The following is a 19,570-nucleotide window of genomic DNA, read 5'->3' as shown; positions in this document are numbered from 1 at the left end:
AAGAAGAAGATGACCCAAGTGCTTGGACCTCTGCACCCAGCTGGGAGAGCTGGAAGAAACTCCTGGCTTCATAATGGACTCAGCTCTGGTCATTGCAGCCATTTCAGGAGTGAAGCAGCAGATCTAAGACCCTTTTCTCTGGCTCTCCTTCTGTCTGTAATTCCAACTCTCAAGTAATAAACTCTTAAAAAAATAGGTTCACAAAAAAAAAGGCTACTTAGTTATGTTGTTTCAATAAAAGGAACATTCCATGAATTGTCTTTTGTCAGCTATAATTTGTTTAAAATTCAATGAATGTTAATATTATTGCTGATAATAACGATGAACCTGGGGAACACAGTTATGTGAAAGAAAAATAGAAAATGCCACATATATTTTGTAATTTCAGTTCCATGAACCTATAGATGAAATGATTAGGAGAATTAGAGTGGCTCATTTGTCTGGTGTCTGAGGAGTGATGATTGGCAGATCACATACAGGTGAGGAGTCACACAATAAGCCAGGAAGTCCAGAGAACTCACACATGCCCCACCCTAATCCTATCTCCCAGCCCCCAAAGAACAAAACTTTTAGTGCAGGGTTTGCAAAATGTTCCTCTGTTATATAGGAGAGATACAAAACTAGAAGAGAATGAAACATTTTTCCACCGTGATTCAGGTTGTTTTAGAAATCAAAGGTACATATTCGAACTGGTGTCCCTCATCTCTACAGCACAGTGTACATTTCCCCTGCACGTCACCCCACTGTTTGTAACCAAACACTATGTCCCAGGACCTCTTCATCGCCTAAATGAGACAATGCAACTCATTACTGAACACCAATAAACAACACCAACAGCTTTCACAAGAATTATCTTGTTCTCGGTTCTATTAGTCAGAGCCTCCGATGACAGTTAATATATGCAGATGTATTTTTATAAATGCAGAGAAGATGCCACAAATGATGTTATAAACAGCCAGAAAGAAAATTCCCTATCCCTGGGTAGAGTGTGCCACTCTGTAATCTGCACCATACTTTACACTGCATGCTGATTCTTCACTGATTTGCACATCTGAGCAGGCATGTTTCCAAACAGTTCAGAGAAACAGAGAAGAAGAGCAAAAGAACTTGAATCAACAAGTGACTAAAAGAGAATGTGTATTGCCAGGGATGGTTGAGGTGTAAAATGTGCATTGCACACAAAATTAGCATATAAATATGTAAAATACATTAGTAATATTTATAACAATAGCTATTTAAAATGTGTAGTGTACAAGAAATTTAATAATATCATTAATGTTAATTTTATTTGGTTTATTGTTTTGTGTTCACTAGAAAATTTAATATTAGATATGTGACTCATATTGCTATCTGGTATTTAACATTTTTTAAACTTTTATTTAATGAATATAAATTTCCAAAGTACAGCTTATGGATTACAATGGCTTTTTCCCCCCCATAACTTCCCTCCCACCTGCAACCCTCCCCTCTCCCGCTCTCTCTCCCCTTCCATTCACATCAAGATTGTATTAATGGTTTAAGAAGTCAGGCTGGTGCTGCGGCTTGCTAGGCTAATCCTCTGCCTACTGCGTCAGCACTCCAGGTTCTACTCCCAGTTGGGGAGCCGGAATCTGTCCTGGTTGCTCCTCTTTCAGTTAAGGTTTCTGCTGTGGCCGGGGCAGGCAGTGGAGGATGGCCCAGGTGCTTGTGCCCTGCACCTGTGTGGGAGGCCAGGAGGAAGCACCTGGCTCCTGGCTTCAGATTGGCACAGTGCACCAGCTGTGTCGGTCATTTGGCGAGGGGGGGTGAACCAACAGAAGGAAGACCTTTCTCTCTGTCTCTCTCTCTCTCTCGCTGTCTAACTCTGTCAAAAAAAAAGTCTATTACCAAGTCCTAGGATTATTATAGGTATACCTCCACAATTATTTTATTGGTCTTATTGTCGCCATTATTGACAAATGTCCTTAGGAAAAAGCTTGGTTTTCCTGTTTGAATTCTTCCCAGACAACTAAAATTGTAGAAAAGATGAAGAAAGTGTCCATAGAATTGGATGATGATTGGTGAAGACAAGTGGTAGAATGTAGTACCCATGAATTTTTAAAATCTTCAAATTGTAGCTAACCCTGTTTCTTTCTTTCTTTCTTTCTATAGACTGAGAGAGACAGAGAGCTCCCATAGGGGCATTTACTGCCAGGTATTTGATACAGGAGTGAAGGAAGACCTGAAAAACCAAACATGAGACAGTGAAACAACCCAGAAAGTAACATCTGAAAGAGCCGAGACCACCCTAACTATAGGTGAAGGAGGTTTGTGATATAAACTACAACAGGACCAGAGTTCTGCAAGTAAGATGGCAGCGGGGAAGAGGTGGTTCCTCTAAGGCAGAGGAGAGGCACAGAGACTTCTGCCATCCTCCTGCCCTCTAACGTCCTGCCAATGTCAGCTTGTACAAAAGCCTGGCACTCTCAGCCCTCAGTGTAAAATAAAGTTATAAGGTTCTAAGGCATTATCATGGACATCTGAGCACAGTGTAGGGCTTGGATTTGTACACAACAATCGATGTGCTGGTAATCTGTAGTCGAGATTCAACTGCACAGATTTGGGATGTGAGAACAAGCACCAGTGTACACACATTTTCTGGACATACAAATGCAGTTGCTACAGTGAAGTGTCAAGCTGCAGAAGCACAAATTATTACAGGAAGCCATGACACTACAATACGATTATGGGATCCGGTGGCTGGGAAGATGAGAGTGCCATTAACAAATCATAAAGGATCAGTGACAGCTGGAGTGTTACATCCAAGACATTACACATTTGCTCTGGTTCGCCACAGAACATCAAACAGTGGAAATTCCCTGATGGATGTTTCATTCAAATTGTGTCTGGACATAAAGCTATTATTAATACATTGACTGCAAATTCTGATGGAGTACTTGTATGTGGAGCTGACAAAGGCACTATGCACCTTTGGGACTGGAGAACTGGCTCCAATTTTCAGAGTCCACGCAGGGGTGCAGCCTGGGTCATTGGACAGTGAATCTGGAATATTCGTTTGTGCTTTTGATCAATCTGAAAGTTAATTACTAACAGCTTCAGCTGATAAAACCATTCACGTGCACAGAAAGGATGACACAGTGAGAGAAGAAATTCATCAAGGGGCTGGCACTGGGGGAAGCAGGTAAAACTGCCACCTACAGTGCCAGCATCCCATATGAGTGCTAGTTCGAGTCCCGACTGCTCCGCTTCTGATGCAACACTCTGCTTGGGAAAGCAGTGAAGATTGCCCAAGTGCTTGGACCCCTGTGCCCTGTGTGGGGGATCCGGAAGAAGTTCCTGCCTCCTAGCTTAGGAGCTCTGCCCCTTGCAGCCAATTAGGAAGTGAACCAGTTGATGGAAATCTCCTTCTGTCTGCCTCTCCACTCTCTGTGTAACTCTGACTTTCAAATAAATAATAAAATGAATCTCTTTTAAAAAAGAAGAACAACCTATCTGGTCAGCTGGAAACTAGAAATTATCAAGAGAAAGAGTTTGTAATGTGATGCTGTCTCCATGGTGGTTCTTTTTTGTTTGTGTGTGAGTATTTATTTATTCTGAGCTTGGCATTGATGAGGAAATCCTGTCGTCTTGTGTTCTGGCTGGGAGTATAAAGCAGAAACTCACTTTTGGTATGATTGCTGCTTTGTATTTTCAACAAACTGCCCCCCCCCCCACACACACACACATGAACACACTTCTCACGGTGTTTTTATTTCTAAAACAAAGAGTTTGTGGTCTTGGGGAAAGCTAAAACTAGTTTCATCTTCTAACACTTTGAGAGACTCACCCAGAAATAGTGTTGATTTTGGACATTTGAGACAAAATTGACCATCACAGTTAGTTGAATTAGTAGTGACTTGAGTTAGTAGATTACATAATATTAAGCCTACAGAGTTTCCACCTGCCAATTCACTACCCAAAATAGCTAGGATTGGGCAAGGACAAAGCTAGGATCCAGAAATGTATTTCTGGGTCTTGCATGAGGGTGGGAGAAACCAAGTACTTGAGCCATCACCTGTGGTTGCCCACAGTGCCCGTTGTTACCCTGAAGCTAGAATATGCAGAGGAGCAGGACATGTCCCCAAGTGCTCCAGAAAGAGATGTGGCCATTCCAAGTGGATCTGAAACCACCGAGCCAAACATGAATGTTCTTGATGTTAGAATAACTTTGTTAATACTAACTCTCTCTCTCTCTCTTTTTTTTTTTGGGGGGGGGTGAGGGGACAGGTAGAGTTGTAGACAGTGAGAGAGAGAGACAGAGACAAAGTATTTCCTTCCATTGGTTCACTCCCCCAGTGGTCGCTAGGGTTGACGATGCACTGATCTGAAGGCAGGAGCCAGGTGCTTCCTCCTGGTCTCCCATGCGGGTGCAGGGCCCAAGCACTTGGGCCATCCTCCACTGCACTCCCTGGCCACAGCAGAGAGCTGGCCTGGAAGAGGGGCAACCGGGACAGAATCCGGCGCCCCGACCGGGACTAGAACCCGGTGTGCCGACGCCGCAAGGCGGAGGATTATCTAGTGAGCCGTGGCTGCCGGCCACTTGCATATCTTCTACTTCTTTCCGGGGACAATGCAAAATCCTGACCCAAAGAGGAGCAGCTGCGCCACAAACTGGCAAACATATGGCAGCACTGCAAGAGGAAGCTTAGCCTACATTGCCACAGCACCGGCTGGGCCTGTCTTCTTTTGAAACTTCTATGAGATATACATGCCTTATTACAACTGTTTTGAAACAGTGGTTAATTCTCTTTTCCGGATAATCAAAACACTTAAAGAAATAAAACAGCAATCAGGTAAAATCATCCCAGCAGGTTTTACTACTATTAATTCTGAGAATCATATCTCCAGGTATATTTCAATTGGTATTTATTGATATGGCCAGTCCTATATATAACTTCAACATATTAAAGTTTTAATTTGAAAGTTATCACTAAAGTTATAACTTCAACACAAATAAATTCTGCATCATGTATCAATTTGTGAATGTAAAAATGTACTTCAACATTCTATTAATTTAGGCTTTTATGCATAATATCCCCTTGATGAGTACATTCAGAAAATATCTATCAGAATTTCAAAAATTATCCCAGCAGGTTTTACTGCTATTAATTCCAAGAATTATATTTCCAGATATTCTTCCTTTGATACTTATTGATATGTCTAACCCTATACATTACTGCCTTGTATTGATTTGTGAGTGTAAACATGTCACTCACCCATCTATTAATTTAGGCTTTTATACACACTATCTCAATGGGTTTATTCAGAGAATATCTATCTGGATTTCTAAAATTAACAAATATTGCCGGTTTCATTTCGGCTGCTCCCTTCCCATCCAGCTCTCTGCTATGGCCTGGGCAAGCAGTAGAAGATGGCAGAGTGAAGGAGAGAGGGAGAGAAAGAGATCTTCCACTAGCTGTTTCACTCTCCAAACTGCCAGACAGCTTGGGCTGGGTCAGGCTGACCCAGAAGTTTCATCAGGGAATCCCATTTGGATGCAGGTGTCCAAATGTTTGGACCATCTTCAACAGCTTTCTCAGTTGCATTAGCAGGAATCTGAAGTGGAGCAGCAAGGATTGCACAGGCACTTCCATATGTGATCAACCCTCAGTTTAAGTTGTGATAATCTCTGTCATTCCAAGCACATTCCATTTAAAAAAAAAAATTTTAACTTATTTGAGGAGAAAGAGAGAGACAGAAAGAAAGGCCTTCCATAGTTATACAAGCTATCTCGATGGGTGTAGTCAGAGAATATCTATCTGGAATTCAAAAATTTACAACTGTCACCTCCCAAATAATTATTCATTTCAATCAAGAGAACTTTTGTGTAATTTGAGATTGATCCAATTGCTTTTAACTAAATCACCTGAGAAGGTGTTCACCCAAAGAATGATGGGAAATAGTGCCCCTCCCCCTAGTCCTCTCTGCTACAGAAACCCCATCAGGGCGGGGCTTGCTCCTCTTGTATAAAGGTCTCGCCCAGTCAAGGTTTATTCAGTTCTGAGGCTTGGTGTTGACTGGGCTGTGGAGACCTTCTGATCCTCCAGAGCCCAGGGAACTCAGAGCCACCTACCTGACCCAGGATCCAATCCAAGAAGTTGCAGAGCACCAATTCCAATCGTCAGGTGAGTACTGGGTCCAAAGAAATGAATTGAAGTTTTTTTGCCTTAAACCTTGAAAACAGAGGAATTTTCATTTTATGACTTGGCAATAAGCAGTCTTCTGTTGCTTTCAGGCATATGTTCATGTGTCTAAGAAATATATATAAGTCATCTAGGGGGTGAACCAATGGAAGGAAAACCTTTCTCTCTTTCTCTCTCTCACTAACTCTGCCTATCCAAAAAATAGAAATATGTATAAAAGTTTTTGCCTATTATAATTTTGTATCTTATAAATTAATATATTTTCTGTAATTTTCTGATGCCATATGCATCAAATGCTGAAGTTCTGGCAAGGTTGCCATAGAAAATCTTCTTGTGGAATCTGTAAGATGATTTCTCTACAGAAATTTTACATTGCTGCCAGGTTGTCTAATGATGGTTTAATCTAAGCTAGGAAGGAGCCAGAGCTTATTCCAGGTCTCCAGTGAAAGGCACAGGGCCAAGCTCTTGAGCCATTTGCCAATGCTTTCTCAGGCATGAAAGTGGGGAGCTGGATTGGAAGTGGAGCAGCTTGGATTACACCACAGCTCCCACATGGAATGCCAGCATTGTGAGCTGTGGCCTAACCCTTAGGCCAGCCCCTAAGTTAACCATTCAAGAAAACATCTGAGACCATGGAGCAAGGTCTTGGGGCCACTTTGGAAAAAAAAAAAAAACATAATGGCAGATATTCACAGTGTTGGAACAACCCAGAGAGCAGCATCTGAAAGAGTGTAACTATGGGTGAAGGAGGTTTGTGATGTAAACTACAACAGGACCAGAATCCTGCAAGGAGGGTGGCAGCAGGGAGGAGGTGTTTCCTCTAAGGCAGAGGAGAGCCACAGGGACTTCTGCCATCCTCCCACCCTCTAACGTCTGCCAGTGTCAGCTTGTGCAAAAGCCTGGCGCTCTCAGCCCTCAGTGAAAATTTCTTGGAACAATTTACATCTGGTCAACTTCCCCACATCTCGCAAACCCAGTCTACAGTTTGCTTGTCTCTTAGCCCCTGGGTACTATTTTCTGCACCTTGTAAATCCAATGAATCACTTTTCCACCTACCCTGTAACCTCATGATGCAAATCCAATTAGTTCTGAAGACAGAAGCTCTCTCATTGAGTGGATTTGGTGGGTGGGTCTGGTGAAATCCTGTCAAAGGGGACACACCCAGAGGAGTTGAGATCAGAAGAGAGAATCCTGAACTGGAAACAGCTGTGCATAGAACTGAAACAACCAATCACATCTGCACTTCCAAAGGTGAGACTACTCATCACACACACTTTGAGTATAGAATTTAGAGGACAGGCCTTCCTGTTCAGTTTCTTTTACAAATACACTTGAAGTTTAATGATCAGATTACGGATGTTTTATCAAAGCAAATGTGTCTTTTCTACTAATTTTTTTTAAAGATTTTATTTATTTATTTGGGAGGTAGAGTTAGTGAGAGAGAGAGAGAGACAGAGAGAGGGAGGGAGAGAGAAGTCTTCCCTCCAATGGTTCACTCCCCACTTGGCCACAACAGCCAGAACTGCACTGATTTAAAACCAGGAGGCAGGAGCTTCATCCCAGTCTCCCACGTGGGTGCAGTTGCCCAAGCACTTGAGCCATCTTCTACTTGATTTAAAGGACAATTGGCCAGTTGTTGCCCATTGCTGTGGTTGACTGTTCACCTTTTCAGAATGTGACCATCCCTCTGATGACATGAACTAACTCTGGGAAAATGATATTTTCTCAAACTGGAAATGATTTGTGTAGTTTATTACTTGAAGAAAATGTTCAGGTTGAGGTTGAAAAGGAAACTCACCTGCTTATTGTTTTAGAAGCTGAGCATTCAACTTAACACTGATTAAATCAAATAATCTTCGATTAAGCCTGGTCTCATAACTGATTTCAGAAAAGTACCTCTGAGTTGCAAGGCAGAGAGGATAGACCCATAGTATGGAGTTCCACTGTTTTTGTGTGTGTTAAAGCTGAGCAGTCCTGGAGGAAATGAATAGCGTAGGAGCTCAGAGAAGAGAGAGAGAGGAAGAAGATGAGGAGGAGGGGAGATGCAGAAAGAAATACTGATCTTGTGTTGCTTCTAGGCCAATAAGAAAATGAAAACAAACCTTGGAATCATCTCATCTTTTACCATCATCTTAAATTTCTCCAAATAAATTTGTTACGTACTGTTTATTATGTAGTTGAAAGGTTTCTTTCTTTATTTATTTGAAAGAGAAATTCTTAGAGGTAGAGACAGAGAGAGAGACAGGTCTTTGATTCTCTAGATCACTCTCCAAATGTTCCCAAAGGCCAGCACTGACCCAATCAGAAGCCAGGAGCCAGGATCTTCTTCTGGGACTCCCCATGGGTATGCTCAGTGGCCCAGGGACATTGGTCATCCTCTGCTAGCTTCTCAGGCACATCAGCAGGGAGCTGTTCAGAAGTAGAGCAGCCAGGACTCAAACTGCCACCCACATAGGATGTGGGCCCTGCAGCTCAGGGTTTTAATCTGTTGTGCTACAGCACCGACCCAGGTTACTTCCTTTAAACAACCATATTACATGTATTACTTTCTTAGTTCTGTTAGATTGTAGACCCAGCATGTTTATACTCATGATGTATAGGTTTGTATGCAGGCAAGTAGGGGAAGAAAACGGTACACAGTGCATGCTTTCTCTCTTCAGGGAAGACCACTTTATTTCTCTCTGTTTTTAAAGGATCTTCATCGAGACATGGATCCAGCCACGTTGCAAGTCTTCCAGCAGGAACTCACATGCCCAATTTGTATGAACTTCTTCCTAGACCCAGTTAGGATAGACTGTGGACACAACTTTTGTAGATCCTGCCTTTCTCTGAGCTGGGAGGAAGCCGAGACTCCCATGTGCTGCCCAATGTGTAAGGAGATGTCAGAGAAGACAAACTTCAAAACCAATGTCGTGCTCAAGAAGCTGGCTTCTGCTGCCAGAAAGTACCAATTGAACCAGGTCACCAGGTTGCAGGAGCAGGTCCCTGGTGAGCAGACAGAAGCAGCAGGGCTCCTCACAGAGGTGGACAAGAGCCTGCACTATCAGCCTCTCTCTGGATGCCCACAGCCAGAGATACATGACCACACCATGATGGAATGTGCTGCTGAGGAGTCCCGGGTGAGTAATGCCTCCAGAGCCATGTGGATTCTCTGGGATCCTGAACTAGAGAGAAAGGTGGGGATTTGTGGAAATGGAGTGGAAGTGGGTGAGAATGGAGACTGTGATGGTAGTGATTTTTCCCTGTGAATCCCAAGATGTAAATGTGTCCTTCCATGTTGTTACTCAATGGACCCCATATTCACAATTGGGTTGAGTTGTCATCAGGGGGAGCCACCTTAGAAGCACTGTCCATGCATGGCCAGTTGGTAAGGTGCAGTGCAAGTGGTCATCAGCAGAAACTTGGGCTTGTGCTGCAACTGTGACTGCTTCACAGCCAAGTAACATAAACACCATTTCTAAGGAAGCCAATTTTATTGACTTTATTCACATTTTCTATTGTAAGTTTCATCTTTTATTTTTAAGATTTACTTATTTCAAAGGTAGTTTTATATGCAAACACAGAAAGCAAAAGAGAGAGAGAAAGAGAGATGTGCCATACATTTTGTGGTTTCCACCACAAATGGTCACATGACCAGGGCTGGGCCAGGCTGTAGCTGGGAGTCAGGATATTCTTTTGGAACTTTCCTGTGGGTTTCGGAGGCCAAAGCACTTGGGACATCTTCCGTTGCTTTCACAGACCATCAGAAGGGAGATGGAGCAGAGGTGGGGGGGGCAGGACATGAACTGCAGCCCACATGGCATACTGGTTTAGCAGGAGGCCAATGAACTCATTACACTACAATGACATCCTTGTAATTTTCTCTTTTTTTTTTTTCACTGTTTAAGGAATTTTTATTAAAGCAAGAATTTTATAATCCAAATTACGTTTCCTCGCTCAGTTGTCAATTCTGTTCCTTAAAACAGAGCTGACATTCTGAGCTATTCCACAGTAAAGAATTACAAAATTAAAGAAAGGAATGCTTTAAATTTTTGTACTTTGCTGAAAATTCTTTTTTCCAGAGTCTATAAAACATTAATTTGTTTTTATATTTTACTAATTTTTTGTGTTTTTTCTTGTTGTTTTTAAATCAATAAGTAATCTAGGACTAGCATTATGCTTGCTAGACCTGGCATTTGCTCGGTACATAAGGTTCAAAGTTTCCTTTCCTTTTTTTTTATTTATTTTATATTTTGCAATGTTTTTTTTTTCCATAATATTTAAGTTTTTCGATGTTTAGATATTTTTCTTCGGTGAAGCACGAGTTTCTTTTCATGGTCCCTGATCAATTCTATACAGCGGGAAAGCCGGTGGCACTGTTCACTGCTTTCTGGGCAGCCTCTTTAGCTTGGTGGGCTTGTAGTACATCTACAGCTTCATCCACTTTAGAACGGAGAGACTCTGGAGACTCAAGCATATGAAGAAGTTCTGAATTATCGATCTCCAACAACATGCCAGTGATTTTACCAGCAAGAGTAGGGTGCATGGCTTGAATAAGAGGAAACAGCCGTTCACCCAACATTTCTTTTGCTCTCCTTGTAATTTTCTACCACACTCAGTATCCCAAATCTAAGACTCAAATTAGGTCAACTTGTGAAAATATGACCACTCCACTTTAGTCACAATCACTTACATCAGAAAAAGAAGTCAGAATACAACAATTAGTAGTCTCAATACTATTCTCTCAACCACCACCATTTCTAATAAGTAAGGAGGTAAAATATACAAGCATATATTCCATGTTGCTAAATCTTATCGTTATTCTGCAGGAAAAGCTTTTAAAGGAAATGAATACTTTATGGGAACTGATCCAGGAATTGAAAAACAATGTGACAGAGGAAATTAAAAAGACTCATTCATTCAAGGTAAGAATGAAAAAGATGTTCTTCAATTACTATAATGCTTACAATCACTATACTGCTTTGGCAAATTCCGTTTACCATATAGAGGTTGTGATTTCCTCCCAGAAGCAGTGGTGGTTTCAAATGGTAACTCAGTGATCACAAATCCTGTGCCAGCCAAGACACCTAGTGAGAAGCATACCCTGGTGTATGGAAAACAGGTCATCCCAGATACTCCAAGTCCAACCCTGAAGGTTTCCACAAACCTTTTCCAACACTAAAGATAGCATTAAGTATGGCTATGAAGAAGCAGTGAAAAGTAGAATCGTTTCAATTAAGAAAATGAAGTCATTAAAGAAAACTGTGTGACGTGGACTCTACCTAAATAGTTCTAATTATTTAGAAGAATCAGGCAAAGGAACAGAACAAACTTAAGTAGGCTTACATTACAGTCGAAAGAGTTGATGGGGTACAAATACTGAAGAAGCTTCAGAGAGGTGGTGGCAGAGGGGGGGAAGGGGGAGAATCACCTGAGATCATTTGGTGAATCTTGATTTAAACATAGAAAAAGACTAAGAACCTACAGGAGGCACGCACAGAAAAGACTTGCATATACTCAAGAGGTGTTGCATGGGTGAGGCAGAAAGTCTGCAAAGTACATTTTGAAATGTTTTATTTAGTTGAAAGATAGAGTGATGAGGTGAGGGGAGCATCCATGTACTTGTATATTCCCCAGCTTATAATGGCTGGACCAGGCTGAGAAGAGGAGGTTGAAACTTCATCAGGGTCTCCATTGTGGAAAGTAAGGGTCCAAACACTTGGGCCTTCATCTGCTTCCTTCCCAGGCATGTTAGCAAGCAGATGGATGGGAAGTGGAACAGCAGGGACTTGAAGAGGCACTCCTATGGGATGTCAGTGTCTCAGGCAACTCTGGAAATAATATTGGCCGTTTCCATTTTCTGTTCAGCATGAGATATGTAAACTTTTTACCTAATATCTCTGCAGGAATATGTGTCCTTAAGGGAGCTGATGATAAAAGCTCAGTACCAGAAGTTGCGTATATTTCTCCACGAGGAGGAGCAACTGCAGCTGCAGGCCCTGCACAGAGAAGCACAGGAGATTTCCCAACAGCTCAAGGGTAGTGAAATGAGAATGACCCAACAGAAACACCAGGTGATAAACACGTACAGAGAGCTGGCTGAGGTGTGTCACAAGCCTGACATGGAGTTACTCCAGGTGAGCAGGGAGAGTCCATGTTATGGGAAAGAAGTGCTTTTCTGGGCAAGGGCATAAGAACCAAAAAATGATGCCTGCACCTATCACGACTTTACGCTGCATGATTCATGTCTACTGCCCTGTATCTTTATTTTTGCCCATTCGCTTGGTTCTGCATAGTCTGATAATCTTTTGGGTGCTTTTCTTTGTCATAATTCAGATAAGATAAAAGTCCCTGCATTGTAAGCAGGAAAACTACTCTAGAGAAATTTATCCAGGAACTCAACGACCACACAAGGGTTACATCTTCGATTAATTCTCAATTTATTCTCCCCTCCAGGGGTGCTGATTGTCCAGAGGGTTATATAAGGCCTGTGATATCAATTGGTTTGGCCCTGCCTAGGCAACCCCAGAATATTCAATAAATCTGCAGGATATTTATTTTTAGGTGATAATTTGTTGTGTCCATGAATGATGTTGTAACTATCCAATTGCCTTTCACAGAAATAATATTCCCTACTCTTGCCTCCATCGTCACTGGGGTACAAAACTGAGAACAATTATCTGATGACATTGAGGCCTTGCCTTTGCCTAAGAAAGCTTTGATAGTCATTTGCAGTGAACTCCGATGTTCGGAGGTTTCCCTGCTTTGCAATAATGTTAGCAGCAGTCAGACCTCTCTCTGGAATGTGAGTGGGCGTGAGGGAACCTACAACCTAATCTTTTTACAGCTGCACATCTTCATCCTGAGTACCACCTTCTTAATTCACACAGAGGAAGTTCCTCATGGATCAGGTCATAGTCTGTTATTAACAGACTCTGATCCCTCTTTACAAGATCATAAGGAGAAAATATATTACTACAAATTAACAATGCAAGCATTTCATAGAGATCAGAGGAGAGAATTATCATAACTGCATGTTTTTTTTCTTTTTTTTTGCAGGATATGCGGAGTGTATTAGAAAGGTAAGTTTACAATGAGAATCTGCAATGTGTAAGAAAGTTGTGTTCTTGCTGATGCAGCAGATGCTTCTGTTTTGCATGATTTCCTTTGATCTTCCTGACTATTTACCATGTTGTTGGATAAGGGATTCTGAGGTCTTCTACTCTTTGGTGCCAGATGAGGTGTGGGTGAACCGAAATATACAAAAAAAGATTTGACTTTCTGGGCTTTATTTCACCTTCTCTCTCCTCCCCTTCCTTTGAAACTATCCCAACCAACCCTTATGTACATATTATTCTGAGAAATCCCAGAGGAGGCCCCACCCTTGAAAGAGGGAAAGTGAGAAACACACAGGAAAGAGCAATTCCCACAGCAGGGAAGAAGGAGAGAGGATTCATTCCTGGGAGCAGCAGTGAGCAGGTCCTGCCCTCTGAGTCTGTCCCAGTTGCTGGCTGGATCAGGGGCATTAGCCACCTCAGCTCCCTCAGGACCATGGCTGCCAGTTTGGATTTCCATTCCCTTGCTTGGCAGAAAAGCTCACAGCCTCCTGGCTCAGTGCAGATCCTCCTGACTGTACTGTTGGGGATGTCTGTTGACTGAATTCCCATAGATTCTACCTAAAAGCCCTGCTCTCTGTAGCTACTCAGGATTTCTGTTTTACCTGAAGTCAAGTGAGGGATACAGGGGGCAGCCACTGTCTTTTTAGAGGTTGAATAATGTCTGAGAAGAAAGAGGCAAATGGATGTGATGTAAAATTTAGAGAGAAGTACTAATTTTATTTCACCTAAGGTAGTGAATACATTTATTCTTATTAGATGATAATGGGAAAATTCCCAATGAAATATCTTGGATTTACAGCTGGTACTTTTGATTTGACCCTGCTATTGCCCTTTGACCTGGAGTGTCACTTGCGTGATTCTTTACAGAGCAGAGCTGGTGCAGACGCTCCGTCTCCAGGGGGTGAACCCAGAGCTGACATTGCGGAACATCACTGGACTCAGAGAGATGCTAAACAACTTCAGAGGTGAGCTCAGCCTCCATCCTTCCAGCCCTAATTTCCTTCTTCACGGCTTTTGTGCCTGAGCCATTTCCTATTTTATTTCATTTTGTGTCCCTGAAAATGTTATAGGATTTTTTGAAACTGTGCCTTCTCATTTTGTTTCATCACAATTCAATGATCTAAACTGAAATTTGTAATGAGCATGCTGATGTAAGCAAACTACAGGAAGAGTATCCAGGTCATTTGATTAAGAAGGGGTACAATGCTCACTTCTTAGAGCAGCAGTCAAAACTGTGGGTTTACTCCATCCACTGCAGGATTTTAGGGAGAAATAGAGAGAAAGGGAGCTCTTCCACCTGCTGTTTTACTCCCCAGAAGGCCGCAATGGCCATGGCTAGCACAGGCCAAAGCCAGGAGCCAGGAGCTTCTTCTGCTACTCCCACAAGGGTAGCAGAGGCTCAAATATTTGGGTCATCTTCTGCTGCTTCCCCAGGCCATTCTCAGGGAGCTGGATTGGAAGTGGAACAACTGGGATATGAAGCAGCTACCATATGGGATGCCCGTGTCAGAGCCATCAGCCTTAACCACTATGCTGTAATACTGGCCAGATCTTAAAGTTTAAATTTGGCACTTGTGGTTTTTAATTTGTTCTATATGCCAAGTACATTTATGCTGCACTGCTAATATAGCTATTATCATTGATAAACTCAGAAGTATTTGACCAACCCAAAAAAGGAGAAATTCTCACAAGCAGAACCATTCCGGCTGGCACCGCGGCTCACTTGGCTAATCCTCTGCCTGCGGCCCCAGCACCCCGGGTTCCAGTCCGGTTGGGGCTCTGGATTCTGTCCTGATTGCTCCTCTTCCAGGCCAGCTTTCTGCTGTGGCCCGGGAAGGCAGTGGAGGATGGCCCAAGTGTTTGGGCCCTACACCCGCATAGGAGACCTGAGGAAGCACCTGGCTCTTGGCTTGGGATCAACGGAGTGCACCAGCCACAGCGTACCACCCGTAGTGGCCATTTGATGGGTGAACCAATGGAAAGGAAGACCTTTCTCTCTGTTTCTCTCTCTCTCACTCTCTCTCACTGTCTAACTCTGCCTGTAAAAAAAGAGCAGAACCATTCCAATACTATCAATGATTCTGAAAACAATTAAATGATGAGAGATCTGTGAACACAGTGCAATGATGTTAGGCCTGCAGTAGAGAGAGTTCAGGGACAGACGGTTGAAACCCAGATTGGGCTAAATCCACATTCTGAACAGATAAGCTGAAGTCAGAACATTCTTTAAATATACTACTTATTGGAGCATGAGTTTTATTTTGGAAATATTCAGATGTGTAGCTGATTTCCCATTTAAGATCTATCACATTTCAAAGTATTGTATTTACAAATGGAATTAAGTAAAACACTAAAGGATACTTTCCTAGCCAAGAAAGTAGAAGTTGCATCGTTGTCTCAATACATGCTATCGAGTGGTAGGCATTTGGCTCAGCAGTAAAGTGTCTTGGGCATCCTTACCCCATAGCACAGTGCCTGGGAATCAGTCCCACCTCAGCTTCCATCCAGCTTCCTGCTAATGCACACCTTGGGGGGCAGCAGATGTTATCCCCAATGTCTGGATCCCTGCCATCCATGTGGGAGACCATGTTTGGATGCTGGCTCCTGGCACAGGCCGGGTCCAGCCTTGGTCGTGGGTATATGGAGAGTGAACGAGCAGATGTAACATTTCTCTGTCTCTGTGTCTCTATTCAAAGACATATAATTAAACATATATATTCAAAACTATTGAAATAATTAACACTCTAGATCAACCATAACCCTACTTCACACAGTGTGTGATATGTTTAAGCTCCTTTTCTTATTTTTCTCTGTTGTTTGATTATTTTTTTTTCCTGTAAATGCACTTGAACCTTTGATTTTCTCAGTTGAGTGAATCTCAATTCATTATGCTACCTTTCTTGTGTTAGTTTTCCTTGCAAAGTCGAGTGAATTGAATCCACGGGCAGCAAAGTTTTGTCTTCAGGCCATGGAAACAACATTCATTGATCAGATTGTTCTCTTTCTACAGTGGATAATGGTCTGAGGAGGGAAGTGGCCCGCCGCTATGTAAGCTTCTCTGAAGATCTCAGAAGCACAATATTTGGAGAAGAACATCGCAGTGCTCCCAACCATTCCCAGAGAGCAGAGAGCTTTGCTGTGTGGGGTGCTCAGACCTTCACCTCTGGCCAACATTACTGGGAGGTGGATGTGTCATCCTCTTCCAGCTGGATTTTGGGAGTCTGTTATGATTCCAGCACAAGTGATACCAGCAACATTATTCATTTTGAAGAAGCATTTCTCCTGGCCTCCCTGAAGAGTAACAACCATTACGTCCTCTACACCAGTGTTCCACCCTTAACTCACTATGTGAAGAGGCCCCTGAGTATGGTTGGGGTGTTTCTGGATTGTGACCATGGAACAGTGGGTTTCTATGATGTTGACAAAGGTTCCCTCATACATTGTAACGTTCCAACCCAGTTTACTTCTCCTCTGAATCCCTTTTTTTGGCTTGGTCCCCCATGACATGTCAGGTTTGAGGATGATTCTTTGTGAACTCCCATATGGAGGAGCTCGCCACCCTGGGATATTTTTATGTGAGACATCAGGATTGTTTTGGAGCACGTTGTAACTTCATGAGCACAGTGTCGTCATAATTAGAGCTTGGTTAGAAACCACACAGCATACAACTGCAATGAATATATGAACGTTTTCTATTAAAATTTATTTTAGTAAAGAACTTTGAAACTTTCACAGTTATCTGACCCCAGTACTTTTTCATCATGCTGTAAAGAAATTCAGTGTCTATTAGTGTACACTCCCCGTGGGCATACCTCCTAACTCCAACACCTGAAAAATCCTTTTCTACTTTGACATTTGTGGGGTTGTATATTCTAAGCATCATATGCTAATAAAATGATGAAATATGTGGCTGTGGCATCTTGTTTCCCATTTAGCTGAATGCCACCAAGGCACGTCATCATGCAAACAGCCTTTTATTCCCATAGTTGACTATGTCTTGGGTAGTGGAGTGAAGTCTCTTCTCTCACTTTACTAAATAAAATGAAGTTTGCAAAGGTTTTTCCTCAAATCCGGCCTTTTGGGGTAGATGCAAATGCCTGACAACCAATCACTTCATCAAGTCCTGGTCATTCATTACATTTCAGCTCAGTTTTTTTTTTCAGGAAGCCCTTCACGACTGCAGAGATCACACACTCTAAGCATAACATCCAACATCACCAATAACATCCAACATAAATTCAACCAACTGGTAGTTAATGATAACTGCTCAGTACAAATTCCAAATTTTCCAAATGGAAAATCTTTCCTGGTGCTGTATTGCTATTACCCAGAGCACTGTTTAGGACATATCAGGCAAAACAAATGTAGTCAATGAGTGGACTAAAGAACAAATAAGAGGTTAGTATTGGGGCCGGCGCCGTGGCTCACTTGGTTAATCCTCCGCCACCAGCGCTGGTTCTGTCCCCGTTGCTCCTCGCTCCTCTTCCAGTCCAGTTCTCTGCTGTGGCCCAGGAGGGCAGTGGAGGATGACCCAAGTGCTTGGGCCCTGCACCCGCATGGGAGACCAGGAGGAAGCACCTGGCTCCTGCCTTCAGATCAGTGCATCGTCAACCCTAGCGACCACTGGGGGAGTGAACCAATGGAAGGAAATGCTTTGTCTCTGTCTCTCTCTCTCACTGTCTACAACTCTACCTGCCCCCTCACCCCCCCCCAAAAAAAAAAAGAGAGAGAGAGAGAGTTAGTATTAACAAAGTTATTCTAACATCAAGAACATTCATGTTTGGCTCAGTGGTTTCAGATCCACTTGGAATGGCCACATCTCTTTCTGGAGCACTTGGGGACATGTCCTGCTCCTCTGCATATTCTAGCTTCATGGTAACAATGGGCACTATGGGCAACAACAGGTGATGGCTCAAGTACTTGGTTTCTCCCTCCCTCATGCAAGCCCCAGAAATACAACAGCCTGAGCTCCCAAGCTAGGAGGCAGGAACTTCTTCTGGATCCCCCCACACAGGGCACAGGGGTCCAAGCACTTGGGCAATCTTCACTGCTTTCCCAAGCCATAGCAGAGAGTTGCATCAGAAGCAGAGCAGTTGGGACTCAAACTAGCACTCATATGGGATGCTGGCACTGTAGGTGGCAGTTTTACCTGCTTCCCCCAGCGCCAGCCCCTTGATGAATTTCTTCTCTCACTGTGTCATCCTTTCTGTGCACGTGAATGGTTTTATCAGCTGAAGCTGTTAGTAATTAACTTTCAGATTGATCAAAAGCACAAACGAATATTCCAGATTCACTGTCCAATGACCCAGGCTGCACCCCTGCGTGGACTCTGAAAATTGGAGCCAGTTCTCCAGTCCCAAAGGTGCATAGTCCCTTGTCAGCTCCAGATACAAGTACTCCGTCAGAATTTGCAGTCAATGTGTTAATAATAGCTTTATGTCCAGACGCAATTTGAATGAAACATCCATCAGGGAATTTCCACTGTTTGATGTTCTGTGGTGAACCAGAGCAAATGTGTAATGTCTTGGATGTAACACTCCAGCTGTCACTGATCCTTTATGATTTGTTAATGGCACTCTCATCTTCCCAGCCACCGGATCCCATAATCGTATTGTAGTGTCATGGCTTCCTGTAATAATTTGTGGTTCTGCAGCTTGACACTTCACTGTAGCAACTGCATTTGTATGTCCAGAAAATGTGTGTACACTGGCGCTTGTTCTCACATCCCAAATCTGTGCAGTTGAGTCTCGACTACAGATTACCAGCACATCGATTGTTGTGTACAAATCCAAGCCCTACACTGTGCTCAGATGTCCATGATAATGCCTTAGAACCTTAAAACTTTATTTTACACTGAGGGCTGAGAGTGCCAGGCTTTTGCACAAGCTGACACTGGCAGGTTTTAGAGGGCAGGAGGATGGCAGGAGTCTCTGTGCCTCTCCTCTGCCTTAGAGGAACCACCTCTTCCCCACTGCCACCCTCCTTGCAGAACTCTGGTCCTGTTGTAGTTTATATCACAAACCTCCTTCACCCATAGTTAGGGTGGTCATGGCTCTTTCAGATGTTACATTCTGGATTGTTTCACTGTCTCATGTTTGGTTTTTCAGGTCTTCCTTCCCTCCCGTACCAAATACCTGGCAGGAAACGCCCCTATGGGAGCTCTCTGTCTCTCTCAGTCTATAGAAAGAAAGAAAGAAAGAAACAGGGTTAGCTACAATTTGAAGATTTTAAAAATTCATGGGTACTACATTCTACCACTTGTCTTCACCAATCATCATCCAATTCTATGGACACTTTCTTCATCTTTTCTAC

General features: G+C 42.9%; 1 protein-coding gene across 2 annotated transcripts; it reads left to right on the top strand.

The window, feature by feature from the left end:
- Positions 1 to 5,957: 5,957 nt before the first annotated feature.
- Positions 5,958 to 17,976, top strand: LOC100358498 (tripartite motif-containing protein 64). Of its 2 annotated transcripts, XM_089311789.1 has the most exons (7): positions 5,958 to 6,143; positions 8,855 to 9,280; positions 10,970 to 11,065; positions 12,047 to 12,277; positions 13,200 to 13,222; positions 14,126 to 14,223; positions 16,269 to 17,973. In XM_089311789.1, the coding sequence occupies exons 2-7, from the start codon at positions 8,870 to 8,872 to the stop codon at positions 16,760 to 16,762; spliced, it is 1,353 nt and encodes a 450-aa protein (XP_089167915.1). In that variant the 5' UTR covers positions 5,958 to 6,143; positions 8,855 to 8,869; the 3' UTR covers positions 16,763 to 17,973. The 2 variants fall into 2 exon arrangements, with proteins under 2 accessions (XP_089167915.1, XP_089167916.1); XM_089311790.1 differs by lacking the exons at positions 5,958 to 6,143; positions 8,855 to 9,280; positions 10,970 to 11,065 and adding an exon at positions 11,580 to 11,675 and having other exon boundaries at positions 16,269 to 17,976.
- Positions 17,977 to 19,570: the final 1,594 nt, after the last annotated feature.

This window comes from Oryctolagus cuniculus, chromosome 1 (genome assembly GCF_051225735.1).
Source record: "Oryctolagus cuniculus isolate XC-2025 breed Fujian yellow rabbit chromosome 1, ASM5122573v1, whole genome shotgun sequence".
NCBI lineage: Eukaryota > Metazoa > Chordata > Mammalia > Lagomorpha > Leporidae > Oryctolagus > Oryctolagus cuniculus.
The sequence above is the reverse complement of the archived record's forward strand: the minus strand, read 5'-3'. Positions and strand labels throughout refer to the sequence as shown.